General features: G+C 36.8%; 2 protein-coding genes across 4 annotated transcripts in view; one reads left to right on the top strand and one right to left on the bottom strand.

Annotated features, from left to right (window-relative positions):
* LOC139813198 (uncharacterized) overlaps positions 1-15394 on the top strand; it is an 87173-nt gene that overhangs the window by 56439 nt on the left and 15340 nt on the right. Inside the window, exon 1 of one of the 3 annotated variants that reach the window (XM_071778573.1) lies at positions 14790-14900. The exons of the other annotated variants lie outside the window; for them this stretch is intronic. The gene's annotated coding sequence lies outside the window, so the exon portion shown is untranslated. Of the gene's footprint in view, positions 1-14789; positions 14901-15394 lie in introns of those variants that run through there. 3 annotated transcript variants of the gene reach the window in all.
* Positions 9947-12702, bottom strand: LOC139813405 (uncharacterized; the record flags this gene model as incomplete). The annotated part of the gene is made up of 3 exons (XM_071778903.1): positions 9947-10518; positions 10897-11214; positions 12030-12702. Coding segments are annotated over 3 exons (1470 nt in total), but the record flags the coding sequence as incomplete, so codon positions are not given.

Raw genomic sequence — 15394 nt, 5'->3', positions numbered from 1 at the left:
TCTATTAATATCCAGACGCTAGAGAGAGTGTTTGCTATCATAGGCCGCGGATATCACGTCGTCGTTATTAATAGCATTTCCTCGATGTACACATTGATAAAATAAAGGTCGAACGCGCGGAGAGGAATGACAGAAGCCACAGGAATACGTTTGCTATTTACGTAATTTTTCAAGTATCTTGACGCATAATCGTTAAAAGTACGTAATGTGATACTAAGCAACACGTGTCACATCCAGTATATTTGATAATAAAGTTAATACCTTGGAACGCATTAGCTGAATTTAACGCATTACGTATTTTACGGAGTACCGTCGTTCCATTTTCATTGCGTGACATTCCCGTCATAATTCTTTCACGATTCAGGAAGTACGCATTCGTGCCTGGAATTTATCTTTCCAAATATACATATTATTTCAGCAGTTAAAAAGTGTATGTACTTTTGTTGGATAATTTTTCTTGAATATATGCGGATTGAATTTTCTAATTCGATTTGATGGTTTTTATGCATGTTCCCAGGACGAAGTAATCGGACAGATATTGCCGCGTGAACAAATATTTGAGAAATATACTCGACCGCTGGTATACCTCTGAGTACATTTACAGGATAAGTACTTAGCGGTAATGAAGAATTTACGTTCGACGTGCGCGAGAGTGGCCAAAGGGTTGGTTGGAATATGTCGGGAAGCAATTTAATCGCTAGCTGCGCGAGTCTCTTTGCTAAGAAAATATTTTGGTAAGCGAAATGTATAACCACGAAAAAGAGTACAGGTGAAATTTTACAAAAACTAGGTTGCGTCTAACGATGCTTGCGATATTGAATATTTTTGATGGGGATATTGTATCTTTCATACTACAGCTGATGGTTGAAAGGCAATTTTAAATGGAAAATATCCGCGCTCATAAAAGAGAAATTATTGTGAATAATAATTATGCAATACATTTGGTCTATTTTTACCATATTACACAACTATAATATTTTATTTTATTTTAAAATAAATATTAACACACATACATACGCGTATAAGAAAAAATTTTCAAGTAACATTTAATCGTAAGACAGCCATAAAACTTAAATTTCTTTGTTTAAAAATTCATATATTCCCTTTTTATACATCACAGTTTGAATTACTAAAATATTCAATGTTGAATATTAAAAATTCGCAACGAATAATGGCTTCTGCGAGTGCTGACCGCTTTCTTCCTCTAGAGTTCGATCGAACTCTAATAGCGTACCATTTTTGTTTGTAAACCGATAGAGGGTCACGTCATCTTCCGGTCTTTCGATTTCGATATATTTCGATCCCTCTTGACGTGAAATCGTCGATTTCGCTCGACCTATTTTTACGGATATATACATATATATACAAGAGAAAGGGGGGCGTTAATCATAAAAAAATATTCCATATTCTGGAGAACGTGACGTGGAGAACTTCCTGTATATGCATATGCGCCGATGCTTATGTAAATATTAAATTGAAGATATGGCGCTCTAAGAGAGAACCGTGTTTGTATGTATATAAACAGCGCCGTTCGAGTATTACACGAGAAATCGATCGTCCCGACAAAAGTGACGTCTCGCGAAGCTTCGTATCTATCGATACTACCTCTGATAGATCAAACAGCGTGCGAGGGAAACTTCGACGCCAATGCATTTTGCATTGCAGATAATATGCATCATGCATGCGTGTTTGCGTGTATTTGTGTGTTTGAACTGCGATAAAATGGTGAAATATTCGAACATACGCATACGCTTCGCTGAACGATGATGTATCCGAACGCTCACATTCGCCGATGATTTATGACTTATTAAATCGTTTGAAAATCAACGACGGCGCTTAAACAGTTTGCGTAAGTCATTACAACGCTCCGCCGTAATTACTGCGATATAAAATAAATGACACTCATCTATACGGCACGATTAATTGTAATTGATGGCTTCGAAATTCTGAATATCGGAAGGCTTTTTTTTTATAATGTCAGATTAAATTACGCAAATGGAAATTAATGCATCATCTTCGCGTTGTCTATTCGCGTTATGATATCCCATTCAAGCATCGCTTGAATAATGTTGAGGTTTTCCGAAGTATAATCAATATCAGTTTCCGTCCAGGCTAATGGCAATTGAAAATCTCAGAGGGATCACAGGCGTTGCAATTTATTTCGTGTTTACCCCGCTTTCTCCTCCTGTTCTCTTCACGGTGAAACGCTAACGGAATAAGTTGTAACTCTCATCTCTCTGCTTTTTGTATTTTTTTTAACAGCAATCTCCGACCTCGGGATTTTCCACCGGTACTGATTTCTTTTAAGGAAAATCGTTATCGATTTTTACTTGTTTTGCGCCGACTGTTCGCATTTTTCTTTCTCTGTTTGCCAATTGAAAGTCGGTCATCTCGCTGTTACCTTTTGACCGGCCGTCACTATTTTTACAATTTATCAATTCAAACGATTGCAGTTAGAATAATATTAAAAGAACAAAATTGTACATGTGACCGACTTAATTTTTTTTTACTTTCGTTTCATCACAGAGTTCTTATTTCTTAAAGAAATATTTAAAATAAATATCACAGTCAGTTTCAGATTATATATGATTCAGTTTTTCACGCGGCGCGGCACTCGCGCTTTATCATCTCTTCTTTAAATCAAATTCACATTACTTAGTTTCTTATCTCATTTAATGATGCGCAACCTAGTAGCTCTGCGAAGCAACGAGACGTTGCATATAAATTTCTAACGCTACTGAATTTGTGAGCGAGCCAGAATTCGTTAGCTCTACTGTCTTTACGCGGCTGTCTTTAATGATGCACGCGAAGATGTCCTGATTTCATAGATCCCTTTACTCGAATGGATTTAAAGGAATGTTATTTGAATTTCATGGTATCCGATCGGAACACGTGCCACATTTGTGCGAGGCTCCCGGCGCGTGTAAAGAAAAATCTTGCAGTCCATATTTTTACACGGTATATTTCATATTTTTGCACGAGCCATATTTCTCTCTCGCGTCGTGTATTCCTCCACTTCGGGATGATAATAAAAACGGAGACACAACATTTTCATCGGTGGTGAAGGCGATTGCTCTTGGAGGCTTTCAGAAGCCTCATCAGCTTTTCAGACGCGACATTTTTGCGGATAGCTCGCGAGCAGATATACAAAGCGAATAGTTTGGAGAAATAGAAAAGCTGGATTGTTCTTTATCTCTATATCCAAGCCTGACAAAATTCAACGAATAGTTGGACAAGGAGAAACTGAGAGTCGAGGAAACGAGGCATTCGTGCCCGATTTCCCGACGATATCGACTTCGCAAGTTTCTTCCTGTTCACTTTGCTGATCTTTCTCTTTTATCCAATAAGCGACGACGATGAGACTTCGCTTCTTTCCGCTACCGTACAACCTCATAAATTCCGACAAACATCTCTCATTATCAAAAGACGCGAGCCAGCGTCTTCAAGTGCCAAGTATATTGCATATAGCATCCGTGAAAGACGTTACTGTGTATCTTTAGCGGACTGCGATGACACTTTGAAAAATGGTCGCAGTATCTTTTAACGATACCTTTACACCGGAGAATCAGCAATAGCCGAGCGACATGCGAAACAATATATGGATTTTCCTGAGAACAAAGGATTCTATGGATTCAACAATGGATGCACTTAATGGGAAAATGTCCTGAAAACAAAGAAAGTCGAGATTCTAAAATACTTTCGAACCAACAGATAATATAATTTAACGATCAAATGTCTGAAATTTGAGTTTATTTGAAACGTTGGAATATTCGATTCGACCATTTTGTAATCCCGCTCACGAGATTTATTCAAATATTCAAAGCTTTCAAATGTGGATGCAATTTCTCGTGACGCGACACGTCTCACACGTCGAACCCTTTCGTTCAATTTTGCTCCTTCGCTCAATTTCTATCTCCAAGTATAGGGGCATGTCAGAAGTTATTCGCGGACAATTTTACCGCTCGAGAAAGTCGGCTTGTCCGAGGGAGCACGACTTTGCTCAAGCGGTCGATCAAGCCGCACGAAAGTAGTTCGTACATAGTTTGGATACTTGTAAATTACAGCCACCGCAAGAAGCAACTCGTGTTTGCTACCGATTAATAGCGATTGATAGCGAGATCACGAAGTTGGCAGTATTGTAATTGATTACTTCTAATGCCTATTATCGAAAGTTAAGATAGAAGAAAATAGAGATTCAATGATTTATAAATTTTACAATTTTATAATTTATATTTTCGAGTAGTTATAATTTCAAATTATTTTTATTTTTTTAAAATAATTTTTAATTGCAAGGATTTTGCACAAGAGACATTATTATAAAAATTATAAAAAGCAAATAATTATGCTGTGAGTAAATGTTTAGCAATTTAATTGTACATCGCTAAAGTAAATGAGCAATTCAATTATACATTACTCGAAGGTAACATTAATCGGACTTCTCTCGCAGCAAATTAATTTCAAACGCAAGAGCGACCATTACACAAAAAGATGACACCTTGAATCTATAAATTTTCCGTAATTCCGAGTTTCGCAGCCCATTTGCATATGGAACGAGTACTACGTAGTTCCATTTTGTAGCAGCTCGTGAATAATCGACAGTTCGGCGATCCACGTGACCAAACTTCATCGCGCTTTTCCGACCGACGTAATTTTGCTGATCGAAATTATGCTTTTATGGCTTGTGGAAAAGATCGTTCTTCATGATTTTAATTTGAATTGCGTCGATTATCCTGCGAGATTCTCGACAACGGCGATTATAACGGACAAATTGGTGTCACTTAACATGATCAACAATGGACTTATCAAGTCGACTGCAAATCCATTTATCTTTCTGAAAGCGACAAGCACGGGAATTCAACCGATCGTGATTGCAAATGATTTTTTCGCTAATTCTCACTTGCCCGGAAGCCAAGCTAAATGAATCGCACTCACCTTTCTACTTCTTACGGTGCTGATAAATCGTGAGACTCAATCTAAAACTATGAACGCTTCTTTGCCTCTCATTTCTTTTTTATGATTTTCGTACAGATTGTTACAGATTCATTTCTTTCTCTATTGATATAGAGATCGCGCAACAAAGAAATTTTAGATTCTATTTATTTTGTGCAAATATGTATATAAATGCAAATAGATATACTATTTAATAGATATCACAAATACCTTGATATTTTTTTCTAATATTTTCAGTTGTACATGTCACGTGAAACGTATATATAAAAGTTATGACATCGCATTTATCAATCATTGCTAATGGATGCTTCGTTGCGTTATCCGTGGCGTTATTCTCGCGATCGTTTGAACTAGAAAACGGAACGAGCGACTTCGATCATTTTACATTTTGACCCGTTTCTACTATAAACTGTAAACGGAAATCTGCGACAGGTGCAGCGTACAATTAGTTTTTAATTACTGTCTCTCGATATGAAAGAAAAACCAAACCACAACATTAAAATGCATGAAGAATTAAGATTTAATTAACGCCAATAGCGTTTGTATGATTCGCTCGTTGTTAATTGACACTGAGTAAATAAAACTACTTTTCCGCGCTTTTGTTGAAGTTTTATGTAACATTTTACGATAAGAGCAAAATTATTGCTCATAAAACGCTATCTTTGCTTAATATTTAAGCTTATTAAAATCAACGCGGCAATTTCTGGACGCTGAGTACGCAAGAATGGATCTGGCCATAGCGTATCATTTTCTACTTATTTTACTTATTCGATTCCCTCTGACATGATTTTATTTAAATACTTGAAAAACTTCTTACGATCTTCTTCTTTCTGTGATAATGTCTGCGAAGGTTTTATAACGGAGTCGGAAATTCACTGATTTTCTATGTAATACGATGTCGATTACAGCTTTTAATAGAGTTGTCGGATAGAACAGTGATAAAGATTTAGATTAACGCGGTTTAATCGCATCACTCTACACGTTTTATCGTGACTCCCTCTGCCCGCAGACTCTATCTTTCTTTGTTCTATCGGAGTTCCAGCATGCGCTCGCAGACCGGCGCATCTTCAAAAATCGATTTAGCTGCTACGAAGTCTTCTATCTTCCGCGTGGCAGTCGTAGATAAGAGTAAAAGTTAATGTTTCGGAAAGCTCGCGTAAAAGCCACAGATGAATTATTCTAACGCCAAACATAACCAAGAGACTTATTCGAACTATTGTTTCTGTTTTTCGCGTCCCATTAAATCGTATCGCGGCACAACCGACATAACGATTGTAGAATTTTACTACTGCGGACACATATCTAATACCCAGCCTGAAAATATTAATATCAACATACTATATGTCCGTAAAGAACAATAAACGTATTATTTTAGCTTTGGACGAAAAGAAATTATTGTGTCTTGTTAAAAATATATAAATGGCAAATTTGTATTAAAAGAAAACTTTCAAAAGTTAAATAAAATGCCTTTATCAATCTTTCAGTTATTTCGATTTTTGTCGGTATGCAGCATTGAGCGTGTTACATTATTTTATTATTATTTCATGCTTGCACTTGTTTGCCTAATATATTATTTTGTTACTATTTTATTCAAATTTTTTGATTACCTAACTGCATAATAAACAATTATAATTTATTGTTATATTTTACAGAAATATCAAAAGTCTTACAAAAAGCAATCCTTTATTTATTTTCCTTTCTTTTGTTTCTGTTGTATGATCGAGCGTATAATAGGCAATCCAAAAACATACGTGAAAGAGAAAACTTGTTACACGTATCTTACAATATCGAACTACTGTATCTGAATTGCAGCCATAATTCATGCGGCGGTAACGGAACCCAATGGCAAAAATAGTTTTGACCGCAGACATTTCGATATCTTGACAATGAAATACGGCCGATATAAGAACGGCGCGACATATAGGAACTTGCAGTGAATAAAAATAGGCAACCACAAAAAGTTTAGTATAATATAAGATTTTCATAAATCTCTCTAGAGTTGAGATTCCATTTATTCCAGCTTCCAGATTCCAGCTTTAGCCATCAATAGGAAAATATATTATAGCTAAATCCTCCATATCAATTTTGCGTGTAGAACACGCGCTCACTGCTGCATAGCAATAAAATTCGAAATGGCTGCAAGGGTGATAAAGGCATTCTATTTAACTCTTGAAAGAGTTTCGATACGTCACTGTTATATTTTTAACAAGACATGATAATTTCTTTTAATCCGAAGTTAAAGTAATATACGTTCATTGTTCTTTACGGACATGATTAAATTCCGCCAGAACGAGTTAACAAGAAACTCGGAATCTCGGAGTTTGAGATACACGCTGTGCAAGGGATGGCGCACATTCCCGACCGGCGGGTTAAAGTTGAAGAGATGGTTTTAACCGCATTCGCAAAATGAAGCCGGGAGGTCCCTTCTTCTCGCGAAATGATTCCCCCGTTGCCGCGCTTGTTACGATGAAACTCGTTGTGAGGAAGAGAAGAAAAATCAGTTGATTAAATCCGACCTGGAGAACATCGGTCAGTCTAAGCAGCCACACGTGTCGGTGATTAAAATAAAACTCGGCGGGGGTTAATGGGGATTTATTGTACGCCGTTGGATTTAGCACGCGAATTGGAGGAATAAGTGGAAAATGGGAACGCTTTTGAGAATTGCCCTACTCGACTAATTTGTCGGCACTTTCGAACGAGGTTGTTTTAACAAAACTATTGTTGGCTTTCAGTTGATACATTTCCTCTACGGTGGTCGTGCGCATTCGTGCGGAAGGACGGCAGAATCTGATTTTATATAGTGAGTCACGTAGATAAGAAAGAGTATTCTCTGAGGAGAGGGGGAGAAGATAAGAGTAAAAGGCATTTATTTCAAGGTAAATGTACAAGGCAAAACTGTACTCTACGAATAATTCTTTACTTTTTGCGAGGCAGTCGATGTTAAACATCTTCCGTGACGCGTACCCGCAAGTTTAGCATTAAATGCTTTCTTCTACTCGCATGTTTCTACAACATTTACATTTGTTACAACTTGTTACTTACAAAAGCGTTTATTTTATAATTTTCTTAAAGATAAGCGCTCTGAACAAATGTTCAACATTTATTTACATTCAGCAGCAGTTTCTGCAATAAGCAAGAGTGATTGCATTTTATTCATACGACCCAGTACTTGGTTTTTTCCACTTGAGTCAGGACAAATCGCGTGTAGACCGAGACGTCACTATTTGTACAACGTATGCGAATTGAATAACAACGAGAGGATTTCTTGTCTACAGAAATCAGACTATTGTGTCTGACTTTTTTTAATTTTTCTAGAAATTCAGAAATGCAATTTTGTACAAGCGAATAATGTACAAAGTGTCCCAGATTTCTGATTGCATTTTTTGATAACAATTATTCAAAATAAATTCTCTCTCTTTCTTTCTCTCTCAAATTTTATTACAATTTACAATGCCATTACAATTTTCCGTCAATTATTCGCATTAGTTTAACTTCTTTTAAGATTTAATTTTATAAATGTTTGATTAGTACAAAATTTTATTTTATTTTATTAATTTTCTAAGAATATTATTTTATGATATTCGAGATATTATATTTTCGTACCGCGATAATTTTTAACGGAGCAATTTTATGCAATATATAACGCTGGAGTTTTGTTTTACATCGCGTAACATAAATTTAAAGTGTTTCAATCTCGCCTGAAAATAAAATTAGTTTATTACAGAGTTTTGAAATATGCAGCTTTAGTTGCAACTTGAACCCACAGCTGAGGTCGCAATTGCGGTTTCGCATATTGTGAACTCTCGCGTGCCCCGACTTATTTTCTTCGCCATCTTGGCAGCTCGACAAAGAGGCCTGCCGAGAACACGTAGATAGCTCAACAGGTAGCTTTTAGAACCTCGCACTCTCCTCTCCTCTTCCTCACCATCGTATTTTTCTCCGTTCTTTTCATATTTTACATGCTACGCAGACGAGCTGTCACGCCTACACGCGTGGATTGCTCGTCGGCGCTCTGATACTTCCACGCCGCTTCACCCTTTGACATCGAATTCGGTTCAATTTTGGTGGGGTATACACAGGTACATATATCTTCACGAGCGCGATAAACGCGTTTAAATAAACTCATTCGTTTCCGCGATTCGTGCTGGTTTTATCGCACAATGATTTTACACAGCTGACTTTTTATAATTTAAACGCTTTGTAGCACATAGGTACACATTTTGAATGATTGCGTTTTAAAACAATGTCGTTCCGAACTATATATATCCGAATATATAAAAAACTGTTTTAAAAATATATAAATAAATATTAACGCAGATGCATAGAAATACCAATAATATTTATGATGTCATTCCATGATATACAGTTATCGCATAAACATTAAATATTTTTTTCTTTTATTTGCAAACTTGACGAAAATTCAATTTGAACTAGCGCAGAATAGTCAATTATTTTTTTTACAAAAAAGAGATTGAAGAATTGTGCAATATTAAATTGTTGCAAAAAAAAAAGATAAAAAGAAGCGAACAGATAATAGAGTAGTAAATGGTAGAGGTTGTTCATCGTATTATATCACTGCTTCAATTTCACATTTCGAAGTTTGTTAAATACGAATACGAACAGGAGAAAACACAGCTAATTATGATCGCGCGCTCTCATTAACGGACGACTATGGTCTTCTGGCATTTCATTCGGCGATGCACAATTACACACAATACACTTCAAACGAATGAATAAAGCACGACTTGATGCGCACTGGATGGACGCTATGCAATCAGACATGACTATTAAAAAAAAAGAGAGAAACGCACTCAACTCGCGCGATGTGATAGATAGCGACAGACAGTTCACAAATTGTTTTTGTCCTATTTCCGATTTATTATAGCGATCGATCGTTTTCCGTCATGATCAATAATTGAGTTTCAAAGTTATAAAAAGAGTAGGAAAGTTAAAGATTTTTTTTGTTGTGCTTGATTGTGTGTGTGTGTGTGTGCAATGTATCTGCTATATACGACATACCCCTTTTGATTTTTTGTCATAATTTTATTGTAGCGTAATTCCGAACATCCTCCCTTAGTTCTAAGAGTCTTTAGGTTGATACTTTGAAACTGGAAAACACTTCGCGAACGAAGGATTCCTCATCGTTGTTTCGGTTTTTCATTTCTTCGAGTGATAAATGGCCGCGCGATGTTCCAGCGACGGTGTCGTGGCGCGTTTTGTCAATAACAGTGTCAAAGTTACATCGTTCGTCCTCGCAAGATCTTGAAATCCTAAATGTCTTGCATTCAGCTTGTCCGCCGCTCGTTTCGACATTAATACTAGAGCACGTCGCGATTGGTTGTTTTAAAGAGACCGATGTTTTGTCTTTGTCGATGAAGTGGCTGGACTCTTTGTAACACGTTCGGAACGTCATGTGCGACTCGCGTGACAAAAGTTCGTCGTCGCATATTCTCATTCCGTCGAGCTTGCCTCTGTATGAAACGTCCGTAAGAGAGTCGATCACGTACGTCAAGTTAGTCCTTTTGCTTCTGCAGGACGTGGCACTGTCCAACGAACTTGAGTTCGACTCTGCATTAATGTCATAATTGATTAAAATTTGAAGCTTTGATTTAAGTAACAGCTTTTTGACAATGTAACGATATTAAATAAGTTATTTAATAAAAGAAATAAAAATATAGTTATTTTCATCTCACGTAGAATAAATGCGGGATTCTACATAGTGATAAGATTAGCTTACGGACTCGAAAAACAGAACTCAATATTCTTATGATTCTTCAAATAATTTTTAGACTTTTTCCAAAAAGTTTACTTGGTTGCATATATTACTTTTAAAAATAATAGACTCTAGTTTATCCGTGGGTTGCTTTTTCAAACAATATTTCTAAATTTCTCGACGGATACAAAAAGTTTGGAATCCTCTCAATAAATCTTTCCCGTAAGTAATACCTATCTCGCGACGATCGAGGATCTCGTCCTCCAGACAGTCGGAGTAGAATGACGGTGTTAAAGCGTCGTTGTCCTTGCTGCGCGCCGTTCTCCTAATTCTTGAACTTGTTATCGCCTCATCCCCTTCGAATAGTCCTGGTTCTTCGCGTCGCGGCGATAACCTTCGAAGAATACCTTCATAGCATCGATCCTCGCCGAACGTGACTTCACGCAGAGCACGATTCAGCTGTTCGATTAGATCTCGAATGTAAGACAGCGTTGGCGTGTCACCCTCCTCCTCGCTGATCTTTGCGGCGATTTGCAGCTCCTCGAGGGCTTCTGTGTGAAGCAGAGCTCATCTTACTATTAGAGATGATCGTGTACTAAACTTTCTTTCCATAATTTTGTTCGAACATTTTATTCGTACCTAAACAAACGTCGGATCTAACGTTTTTTAAATCATTTCATAATTTTAGTGAAGCGATTAAATAATGTATTCAAATATATTAAACTAAATTTTTAAAAATTTCAAGGTATATACATATGTATATGTATTAATTTGATCTCATTCCTAAAATAGTTTTTTCGTACTTTTTTACTGCAATTTGAATATTTTAGTTATTTACAGATATTTCACCGTGGTCTACATTTTTACACTTTCTCACAGACACAGAGGAATAAAAATTCCTCGTGATAAAAACGTCAGCGTATACGTCAGAGAAAAGTGTTATATTTCTCACCCTGCTTCCTTTTCCTCTCGTCTTTTCTTTTTTGTAGCTTAGTCACACAATTCTGATATAACCACGTCGAAAAAAATATATCTAAAACCAAACGTTTTAGATATATTTTTTTCGAGCAATTAAAATAAAACGTAAAATTGTGGAAAATTGTGCGTTATTTTTTTGGTGGAACAAAAATGACGAAAGACCACAACGCAATATTATACTCTGGAAAAATTCCAAAGGTTAGAAGTCGGTTTTCGAAAACTTCGCTGAAATTTCAACAAAAAAGAGAGATATGTGATATCTCTGGCAGCGGCGCATCGCAATTTTGTTCGCGCAGAGGACTCGTTCGGCTAAGAAATTGAACCAAGAAGAAGAAAGGGATGTTCTCGAAAAGACTTGGAACGACAGTTTGAGAAATAGAGTCATCACCGGCAAAACGACCCAGCATCGCCAGGCACTGCGCCCGCAGCAGGTCGGCGTGGAAGGTCCACTTCTTCGAGTTCGCCTCCTCCGCGCATTCCCGACACTGCATCGCCTTGCGCAACGCCTTGACGTACTTCCCCGTCTCCAAATGGCAGCGTCCAATCTCGTGGTGCACCCAGGCTCGCGGCACTGGATGATCGACGTGGATTGATAGATTTTCTAAGGCGCGTGCGGCGACTTCCAGATGGCCGAAGCTGAGATGCACCTTGCCCAGCGTCACAAGAGCGTGCGACAGCAGAACGACGTCGTTAGTGTTCTTCGACAGCCGCACCATCATAGCGACGTTACTGCACGCTCGATCGTGTCTTCCCAAGGCCGTGTGGATCAGAGATAAGTATCGGTACGCCGGGATTCTATACCGGCAAGAATCCTCCAAGCCAGAAGATAATCTTAGCAAATCCTCGGCGAGTCTTAGGGAAATCTTCAATTTACCAGCGTTGAAATAAACTTTTAAATTCTTCAGCATGGCGTTGGCGCGACTATTGACGTGCTCCAACATCGTTCTGCATCGAATTAGTTTGGAGGTCAACGGTGAGGAAATTTTGTAAGAAGTCTTCTTGCGGCTATCGAGATATCTGAAGAGGGATAGAAAAATCCTTTGATCGAAGCATCGATACACTTAATATTATTCAAGTTTTAAATCATCAAAGATAAAGGCTTATCGTCAAACTAATTATTTCCAAAGTGCAATTAAATAGCACCACCCCATTATTTACTTTAAATCGAAGGAAATCTTATTTTTTCTTAACTTTAATGTTAATTAAAATTTTATTTCAAAATGTAATTGCTGTAATTAATCTTGAATGTCAAAAGATTAAACTAATAGAATATCAGCTTTAAAAAATTTGTAAAGAAATCTGTAAAATTAATTATAATCTGCGTTTTTGGAATATCTTGCAGATATATCATCTATATAAGCTAATTCATCTATTTTTACTTGAGGACATCCGGAATAATCGATAGATTATCAAAAGACTTCGTAGCATCACACGCTTTGAGTGCCGCATTCTCGTGACTTGAAGTCACCCTCGAAATTGCATTATCCCTCGCTGAACTTTTTTCCGAATTATTCCACGAGCTTATTGTTGCCGCGATGCGTCGCGCTGCTACACTGTGGCTGCTGTCGTGCGGACACACAATAGATGCTCGATGATATAACACCAGTGCCGACTCGTACTCGCCACTGTGCAATTCATTGTGAATTTTTAGGTACTCATTAATTATTATACTCTTGTCATTAAGCTTTCATCATTAATCCCTCGTGGTAAAATCGTATAAAAGCGATTTGATAAAATGTTTAAATATTTAAAAAATTATTAAACAAATATTACATTATTAATAAATATTGTCCCCCCAAAGTAGGATTTAATAATTGCGCTTTAATATAAAAATGTTATTTATATAAAGATACTTAATATATAAATAATTACTTCTACAAGTATATTTAACAATTGGATAAGTTATTTGATTTGGATAGATCACTCGATATTTATACATTTATGTAGAAATAAAACTTTCGGTAAAAGTGTGACTTAATAACGTTTTATGTTGCTATAATGCTGTAAGATCATGCAAAAAAAAGCATCTATTTTATTGACACAGGAATTAAGCCGCAGGGTGTTTGACGATTTTTTAAATCGAGGAGAGAGGAAATCTATTTGTAGAATTAAAACGCCCATAGCTGTCCGCAAAAACTAAATATCGGTCGTTTGTAAAGAGATATTCGTTGAATGTTCTTTCAGAGAAACGAGACGTATTGATAACATTTCCGATATTCCCCATAACCTATTTTTCTGAAACGTTGCTAAAATGCTTATACTTTAGCGACAATAATGATAAGTTATTACAATGAGCTCTAAATTTAAAATTCAATGTGGCAAAGTTATGCTGTGTTTTACCGATAACAAATTCACCTTGCTACAACATCCGATAAATTCACGTAGTTAACGAAAATATTTATCAATATTTTTGCTCAAAATATTAATAATAGATTAAACGATGCAATTATTAATTTTAAAACACGTGATACTTAAAATAAAAATGTAATTGAAGAACAATTGCAATAGACAAACTAAATACTTTCTTTAGTCAATTTTTAGAAAAAAATTATATATATATAAGATAAAAAGTTTTCTTTCCTCATAGAATTTTTTTCATTGCTTATACATGTCAATCAATCTATAAAATATTGGCACTTTTGACGTAACTAAGTTAATAGGAATATACCATGATCACTCTACACATTTATGTGTACAGATCCAATTTCCAGTTGAAAATTACAGGACGTCGAGGCAGTACAATAGCTTTTCCTCCCTCATTGTTATACGCGCGTACGTGATTCAATACAGTCACGCGAAATCTCTCCAGAATAAACGATAATATTATTAAGAAAACGACCGGTGTTTAGACTCTCATTAGAGAAAAAGGGGGGAAAAAGGAAGCAAGTCAGAGGTTAATGCGCTTTTGATGTAACCCCAAAAACGGCGATCGATTCTGTAATTATTCGCGGACCCTCAAGACTGGCGTCACGCCCGCGTCAAATTAGCCGAGCTAATCAAAAGTCATGAAATATGAAGTGGGACGTGCGATTAAAGCTGTCTAGCACTTAATATCGTTAACAAGTATTGATTACCCCACCGTTGGCACAGCTCGTCCGCTTGACAATGTAAGGCCTGTGCATATTGCCGGTTATTTCCACGGGACAGTTTCGAAGCGCTGGTCTTTATCTGAAGGCGTGCACGACTCTCTGCGTTCTCCACGGTTTGCTTGGTGACATCGAGATCGTGCACGGGGCTGTTAAGCTTCCATCTGACAGAGGTATAGCCATTCATACCGCCTTGTTCCGTGAGTCCGCGCGATCGAAGATATTCGCGACTTGTTTTCCGGACGAAAGCCTCTCGCGACCAATTTCGTTCGTTGAAATCGATTCTTCATATAACGCGATACGATATAACAATCTACGATCTGTTTATGACATATATGATCGTTACGTTAACCTAATTTTGCAAAGTAATTATATTTACACAATACCTTCTGTTCTCCAAATGTCATCGGCAAATTGTTTTCTTTATTAAATCATATATTAACGTAATTGTATGAGATAGATATAATTCCTGTTAAAGATGAGCAATAATAATTTTGAAGCAGACGCAAACAGTACCGCGAGAGCTATTATAATTATAAAAGCTTTTATAATCACCTCCGTGCACGAAATAATCTTCGTAATCTATCTTCGTAATCTGTCTTTATAAATTTCGTGCGTAGCTGGAACAATAACGCATTGCATAGCGATCCGCTTTTCAATGTAATAA

This window comes from Temnothorax longispinosus, chromosome 5, assembly GCF_030848805.1.
Source record: "Temnothorax longispinosus isolate EJ_2023e chromosome 5, Tlon_JGU_v1, whole genome shotgun sequence".
Taxonomy (NCBI): domain Eukaryota; kingdom Metazoa; phylum Arthropoda; class Insecta; order Hymenoptera; family Formicidae; genus Temnothorax; species Temnothorax longispinosus.
The sequence above is the reverse complement of the archived record's forward strand: the minus strand, read 5'-3'. Positions and strand labels throughout refer to the sequence as shown.